At 51.0% G+C, this 8079-nt stretch overlaps 1 protein-coding gene across 1 annotated transcript in view; it reads left to right on the top strand.

Annotated features, from left to right (window-relative positions):
• The window catches only part of AK7 (adenylate kinase 7), an 88698-nt gene that overhangs the window by 70518 nt on the left and 10101 nt on the right, over positions 1-8079 (top strand). Inside the window, exons 11-12 of the mRNA XM_007944613.1 lie at positions 3739-3867; positions 4331-4399. Of these exons, the coding sequence (XP_007942804.1) occupies positions 3739-3867; positions 4331-4399 (198 nt within the window). The remainder of the gene's footprint in view (positions 1-3738; positions 3868-4330; positions 4400-8079) is intronic.

Raw genomic sequence — 8079 nt, 5'->3', positions numbered from 1 at the left:
GCAGTTCCACTCTGTCCTCTAGGGGCGCTGTGGATACGACCACTGGAAGGCAGTAAATTTGATTTTTGTGTTTCATGCAGCTGCCTTTGTGTCCGTGGCTTGCCACCCTTTGCCTAAGTTGTGCTGGCCCCCACAGTCTCCTCTGAGGACTGCCTTGGCAGTTCCCCACAGTTCCCCACAGTTCCCAGTGGGCAGAGTTTTCTTCGGCTCTCCTCAGCCCCTTCCCTGCTTGGCTGGAGACCTAGGTGTCCTTACCCCCACCCCCAGGGTGGCAGCGTCACCTGCACTCTCCTCATGGGACGTGTGAGTGTCTGGGGCTGTGGCAGTGGGCAGCTTGAGGGCCCGCTGTGGACACTGGCCCTGCCTCCATAAGCTTGTTGCCTTCCCTCCCACTGCAGAGATGTTGGTCCCTCAGGGCTTCCTCTGGAGCCCAGGCCACCTCTCTCCGCCTGTCTTCTCCCCTCCAAGCCAGTCTGAGCTAGTCTTGGTAAGGGGCTGTCGGCAGAGAACAGGGCTCCCTGCGGCGCCCCGAGGCAGCAGCCTCCTGTGGCATCTGCCAGTTCTCACCGAGCTCTGCCTCCTGCCTTTTTGGGGAGGAAAGAACACCCATGATAAGAAGACAGTCCTCTGGGAGACGGCAATGTGGCATGGTCGTCCCGGGGGAGGACGCTGGGGTCTCGGGATTCCGCAGGTGTGCGTGGCGCTGTGGCCGTCAGCCCGGCCCGGAGACGGAAGGCTGCAAGCCGAGTGCTGTGGCGCCCCCTGGAGGAGAGAGCGGAACTGCAGGAGTCCAGGCCGAGCCAGCCCTTGCCTCCAGTGCCTTAGAGCTCCGTGTGACCCTGGAGGACAGAGGGGGACCGCCCCACGGGGGCTGCGAGGCTGTCCGCCTTCACAGGAGCCCACTGACTGCTTCCCCTTCCTCCTGAGGAGCAGCTTGTGGGTTTGAACAGCCCGTCTTTTGGTCAGCAGCTGAGCACTTAGCCACTGTGCCACCAGGGCTCCTGCATTCAGGCGGACGGGACTAGACAAACACGGAAAGATATTTGTGGCTATCACCTTCCTGACAGAGGCTTTCACAATCGGTCCTTGGCAGGAACTACAAGTCTTATGCAAGGGGTTAACGTAACAGGATTGAAGTGCCGTGTGAGCTTTCTCCACGCACGGGGAGGCCACCAAGTAGAACAAGAATTGGAGTGGTGACAGGGTGTGTTCAGAACAGGGACTGGATTCTTTCAGTCCAAGAAGGGCCTGTCCTTGGCAGGAGACTGTTCTTCCCCAGTCCAAGGAAGGCAGCCTCTGTCAGGAGAAATGGGATGGTCTCGGGGGAGGGGAAGGTTTCCCAACAGCAGCCGCCCCTTGGCGCTCCTCTCCTCGGCCGAACACTCCTACCTCCTGCAAAACTGGACGGTCGCTCAGTCCCCTTTAACCTTACACGGAAGATGCTGTTTTCCTTCTCAAGTTTGCCCGAAATCCTTCCTGTTTATTGACTTGAAATTAGAACATGGGCTTTGGTCGTGTTTGAACAAAACATGACCTTTGTGCCGCTGCAGAGACAGACCTGGATGACCCAGAGCCCGCGACACAGCAGGTGGCTCACTTGCCCTCAGTTTGTTTGTCTCCGGTTTCCATGGGGCCAGCAGGCAGGGTCACAGTTCCCACGAGGACCTCCCTGCCCTGCTCATCAGCCCACCCTCATCGGCCCTGACACAGTAACCAAGAAAGTCGTTCCCGGTCCAACCATGGAAGCACTAATCGGAGGTTCTTCTGCTCATTTGATACCTTTCGAGGGTGTTGCAGAACCGTTGACTCCAGATGGCAGGGGTCCAGGTAGAAAAACCTGTCAGTGGATCGATCACCTTCGTGGGGTATCTGCTGTGGGGGCATCATTGGCAAAGCTTGGTTTGTGGGGATTTATTTTTAAACTGTTTCAATATTCTGAATATAAGTTAAAGTTAACATTTAAAGATAATGCCCACATTTATGAGACACTCTTAAAATCAATATTAGGTGCACTCCCCTCCCCCCAAAAGCAGTGGGGTGTTTTAGAAGCTGCCCAGTAGCTGTGCTCGTCCACAATCGGAAGGGACCGTCTTCAGAGGTCTTCACCAAGTTGTCCAGGAATAGAGTGGACAGTGTTTCACTGCATTCAGAAGGTTTTCAGTGGCCAGAATTTTCAGCAGTGGATGGTCCTGTCCTTCTTTCCAGGCTTCCTTCCTCTGAAAGCCCTCCTGAAACCTGTCCAGGAGAGAGGTTTGAAATACCGGTGGCACAGCCTCCAGCCTCGCAGCAACATGCAAGCCACCACGGTGTGACAGACTGACAGATGAGTGGTGGCACACGGTTATAGGGTCTGATGAACCCAAGACTGGCTAGTAAAACGGCAGACTTCTGGTTCACGTCCCGAGAACCGGAGGTCAGGTGATGAGAGCTGGATGCAGGATCCCAGCAAGCAGAAAGCTAGACAACTTTGCTATAAAGTCTATGTATACTCCATGGCAGGCCAAACCCCAAGGCAACGCCCTTTCAACTGATTGGCTGCTCGCAGCAGCTCTCATCATGGCGGTGACTCCATCCTATCAGATCCCGTCATGGGGGATGACAACTTCATCACTGCCCAACCACTGAGCACCATGGCCCAGCCGTGCTGACACACAACCTTAAACATCACACCTGCTAAACTTACGTGACTGCCATGTGTACATAAAACAACGTGAGGACAGCCTTGGCCTTCACCATGGTGGCTGCTCAGCAGTTTCGATGAAAGTAGTAACGAGTACAGCAGGGGAGCCACACAATGTTGGCATGCGGTCACCGTGCCAGTTTCAGAACCCAGAGCTCCCTCCTCAATGTCCCAACGCATTCCCAGACCCCAGTGCCCTGTGGCCACAGGAGGAAGTGCCAAGTGCAGGAGACAGGAGACAGGAGAGGCCAGCCCTTTCTAGCAGCTTTAAAGAGAATGGGTACCTCAGAGGGTCAGTCAAGCTTGACTTTTAATCAAAATCGGCAACAAAGTATCTGGCATGTGATATTAATAGATTAGGGACTGGTCACCCACAGGGACGTTGTCTCAGTTCTTGCGACAGAAGCATTTGCTGTCATATCAAAATGAAAGGTTCAGAAGAAGCTCTGGTGGTGTAGTGCTTATGGCATTTGGCTGCTAACTGAAAGGTTAGTGGTTCAAACCCACCAGCTACTCTGAGGGAGGACGATGAAGCAGTCTGCTTCCACAACAATTTGCAGCCTTAGAGCCAGTTGGGGTTGCTACGAGTCAGAATTGATTCGATGACGGTGGGTATTGAGGCTGTAGGTCCCTGTGGGCACATGCGGTCTGCATGCAACCACTAACCTAAAGATTGGCAGCCTGGATCACCCCAAGGCACCATGGCAGAGAGGTCTGGTGACCCGCTTGTGTACAATTTAAGCCAAGAAGACCCTATGGAGCAGTGGTACTGTGTAACACTCGCGGTTGCCACGCGCCAGGAGCTGACTCAGTGGGAACCAATAACGACAGCATGAAGACTACAGATTTCTTGTCAGAAGCAAATGAAAGCCCCACAGGAGTCTCCCGTGCTCCTCCCTCAGCCTCCGAATGACAGAACCCCTCCATTGTGTACACTGAGGGCGACGTAAGGGACGGCACTGGCCATTTTGACTGGACCGATGCTGTCGAGGTGGCGTTGGTGGGGATGCCCTTCGAGGCTCGTGACTCCACAGTAACAGGTTTCCTCTCTTTTGTAGGCCGACTGGAAGATCAATATATAATTAGATTTATGAAGGAAAAGCTGAAGTCTATGCAGTGCAGGAACCAAGGTTACATTTTGGATGGATTCCCAAAGACCTATGAGCAGGCGAAAGACTTGTTCAGTCGTAAGTTTGAGTGTTTCTTTCCTTTATTTTGAGGGTTTACATTCAGATGAAGGAGACCTAGTAGTGCAGTGGTTAAAGCACTCAGCTGCCAACCAACCAGTCAGAAATTTGAACCCACTAACCTATCTGTGGAAGAAAGATGAGGCAGCCTGCTTCCATGAAGGTGCCAGCCTTGGAAACCCTAAGGGGCAATTCTACTCAGTCCTTTGGGGTCACTATGATTCAGAATTGGCTCCATGGCAACAGGTTTAGCTTTGGTTTTGGTTTTATATCCAGATAAGGTGAAACTTTGTTCTTCAGGGAAATAGTCACTCAGTTAAAACAAATACGCTTTCCCATTTATGGTGACAACCTATTTCTGTTATTGACTGCTAGTTAAGGTGTTTGGGTTTTGTGGTAAGATATGCCTAGTGACAATGTGCTAACAAGCATGGCGATGTGTACTTTTCTTTTCTTTCATTAGAGGAAGATGAGGAAGAGGAGGAAGAAATCAGAGGCAGGATGATCCCATATGATAAGCTAATCATACCTGGTAAGGTGAAAATCTTCTTCCAGTATCGTATCAAGAGGGGTGCGGCTCAGAATCTTTTGGTACCAAAACAGTCTTTGCGAGTTTAATAAAACAGATCATCTCCTCACCCTCTCCTTCCCTCAAGTTTTAGTTGGTTTGATCGCCGGAGATTTCAGGGAGCCAGGAGTGTGGGTCTAAGGTGCAGTTGCAGGGCCGCCTGCCTGTTACCACACCCCACCCACCCTGGGGGTGTGAGACAAGCCAGGGAGACCAGGTGATCGGCAGCTGCAAGGGGTCATATAGCCTGGGTGTGGGTGAGAGTCTGCCTGCCTGTCTGTCTCTGGGTGTCTGAGCTCCAAAAATGTGTGTTGTTCCTCCTCATCCTCTTCTTAGACTGTTGTTTTTGAAAGTTTGATTGTGGAAGAAAAACAAAAAAGATCAATGTAGAAGGTGCACTGAGCAATGGGGAGCATGGCATAGGGCCTGGCAGGCTTTCGGTCTGTTGTACACACAGTCGCCAACAGCAGCACTCAAACACAAGCTGACTGGAGGATGTGTGGCGGGGAGGGATCAGGGATGGTGGTGGTCTCAAACGTACGGCAGTGCCTTTGAGGACAGCCACTTCTGCGGAACGTCTGTGCGTGCTGTGACTTCCGAGTCAGCTGGTGAGGCCAGCAGGACTGACTCGCCGTTGCTCCTTCCACTTTAGGTGCTAGCCTTGCCATCTCCTTCTCCAGAAGGCACACAGAACCCTACATCGAGACTGGGCAGGCCAACAGCTCTGCTACTAGCGGAGGGTCAGTGCCACCACCGTGCCCACCAGGGACTGGCACAGAGCTTTCTCAGCTTCCGATGGCAAAGCGTAAGCAGCTCGCCCCACCCAACTGGAAATGCCACGTCACCCGACAAGCTCCACCCTCGCCAAGGTGGTGGTCGTTAGGTGCCGTCCAGTCGGCTCCCGCTCACGGCGACCCCGTGTGCAACAGAACAAAACACTCCCCAGTCCTGCGCCAGCCTCACGACCTTTGCGTGCCCAAGCCCATTGTTGCAGCCACCGTGTCAGTCCGTCTCGGTTTGACAGTTGAGGGCTGTCCCCTTTCTTGCTGACCCTCCACTTCATTGGGGTGATTGGCTACAGTTCAGCTGTAGGAACGGTGTGTCAGGGAACAGGCACCCCACCATGGGAAAACAGGTACGAGGTCCCAGCCCCCCACAGCCCCATGGGGCAGGGACAGCGCCATGTCTACTGGCTCCTTCCCAGTGACCTAACGGGCTGTGGAAAATATTGATCAACTTCAGTAACATCACATGTAAGTAAAATCTGGCTGAAGATGATTCACAAATGGTCACAGCAGTATATTGACAGGGAATGCCAGAAATGCAACTTGGATTCAGAAGACAACGTGGGACGAGGGATCTCATTGCTGCTGTCAGATGGATCCTGGCTGAAAGCAGATACCAGAAAGATGTTTCCCTGTGTTTTGTTAACTATGCAAAAGCACCCAATTGTGTGGATCATAACAAATTGTGGAAAAATTGAGAGAAATGGGAATTCCAGGACACTTGATTGTGTTCACGAGAAACCTGTACATTGACCAGGAGCGTGTCATTCAAACAGAACAAGGGGACACTGCATGGTTTAAAATCAAGAAGAGCGTGTGTCAGGGTTGTATCCTTTCACCATACTTATTCAATCTGTGTATTGAACAAATGATCCAAGAGGCTGGATTATATGAAGAAGAATGTGGCATCAGGATCGGAGGAAGACTCATTAACGACCTGCGTTAGGCAGACAACACAGTTTTACTCACTGAAAGTTAGGATGACTTGAAACACTTATTGATGAAGATTGAGGACTACAGTCTGCAGTATGGACTACATCTCAATCTAAAGAGAACAAAAATCCTCACAATGGGACCAGTAAGCAACATCACGATAAATGGAGAAAAGACTGAAGTTTTCAAAGACTTCATAGTACTTGGTTCTACAATCAACATCAATGGAAGCAGCAGTCAGGATATCAGATGTCGTATAGCATCGGGCACATCTGCTGCGAAGGACCTCTTTCAAGTGCTGAAGAGCAAAGATATTTCCTTGAAGACTAAGGTGTGCTTGACACAATCCGTGGTATTTCCAATCACCCCATATGCGCGTGAGAGCTGGACAATGAACAAGGAAGAGGGAAGAAGAGTCGATGCTTTTGAGTTGGGGTGTTGGCAGAAAATGCTGAAAGGACCATGGACTGCCAAAAAAAATGAACAAATCTGTCCTGGAAAAGTGTGGCTGGAATGCTCCTAGGAAGCGAGAATGGCCAGACTTCATCTCACCTACTTTGGTCATGTTGCCAGGGGGACCAGTGCTTGGAGAAGGGTATCACACTTGGCAAAGTGGAGGGTCAGAAAACAAGGGGAAGGCCCTCAACGAGATGTACTGAGAGTGGCCGGGATTGGGAGGCTGGCCCAGGACCAGGCAGGGTTCTGTCCTCTTGTACACGGGGTAACTATGGCACCTACGACAGTGACTAGCAGATCTGGAGGTTAAAACTCAGACCCCAAGTCCACTGCACTGCTTAACGGCAGGGCTTCCGCCTAGACCCTTCCCGCTCCCCTGCCTCAGAAAGCAGAATTCATGAAATTCATCCATAACGGAAGCACAGAGGCAAAATGTCTGCTGCTTCATCACCACCCACTGGGTGTCCCGTCTGCCACAGTCCAAACCTGTCTAAAATGTTATGTGTGTGGATTGTGGGTCTGTCTTTTTCAGATTACTCTTGTTCCAGAAATTGTCTTGACTTTCGCTCCTCCTGAGGAGCTCTGGTGGTGAAGTGGTTAAGGCATTTGGCTGCTAACCAAAAGGTCAGCAGTTCAAACCCACCAGCTACTCCATGGGAGAAAGATGAGGCACTCAGTCAGTTCCCATAAAAATCTACAGCCTTAAAGACCCTGTGGGGCAGTTCCACTCTGTCCTCTAGAGGCGCTGTGAGTCGGCATTGACTCAGTGGGCAGTGGGTTTGGTTCTGGTTTTCTCTCTCCCGGAGTTAAATCGGTACATCCTTGCTTGACTTGAGTGACTCTCCAGCCCTAGATGGACCCTCTCTGAAAAGGCTTTGCGTCGTATTGCTGCTGTACCCTGTCTCCAGTTTGGCTCTTTTCGGATCTCGTGGTTGAGGTGGCCAGTTTGAAGGGGGTCCTACGTGGTGAATATGGACCGATTCATTAAAGCACAGGTTTCCGTGTGGCTCCTGTGTTAGGCGCAATCTGACCAAGCAGAAATCTACGACTTACTCTCTGCAGTTAGCCAGTGCCACAGCACCGCGCCTTCAGAATAACTGCCTGCAGATACGGCAAGAGCTTGACGTTCTTTCTGAATCATGGGGAAAAAAGGAATTTAAAAAAAAAAAGTGTGTGTCATTCTGGTGGGAAATATATTTTGTTATGTTAAAATTCTTTAAAACTTGGAATGCTAATAAGTATGTCACTCACCCTCCACACTATCAGATGAGCTGGAATTTTCCGTCTCCCAACCGCCTTGGAAAGAATACGTAGTATATTTTGAAGCTCCTAGATTATTATCAGGATTATTGAGTCTTCATCCAGACGCCTGACATCATAAAGCGTAAATCGACTCAGTTCCAGTGACTCTATTAATGTAATTAATGTAATTCTGATTTAAATGCTACATCTGTGTTTTGGAATCCAGAC

This window comes from Orycteropus afer, unplaced genomic scaffold, assembly GCF_000298275.1.
Source record: "Orycteropus afer afer isolate SDZICR_OR568_19922 unplaced genomic scaffold, OryAfe1.0 scaffold00128, whole genome shotgun sequence".
In the NCBI taxonomy this organism is placed as follows: domain Eukaryota; kingdom Metazoa; phylum Chordata; class Mammalia; order Tubulidentata; family Orycteropodidae; genus Orycteropus; species Orycteropus afer.
The sequence above is the reverse complement of the archived record's forward strand: the minus strand, read 5'-3'. Positions and strand labels throughout refer to the sequence as shown.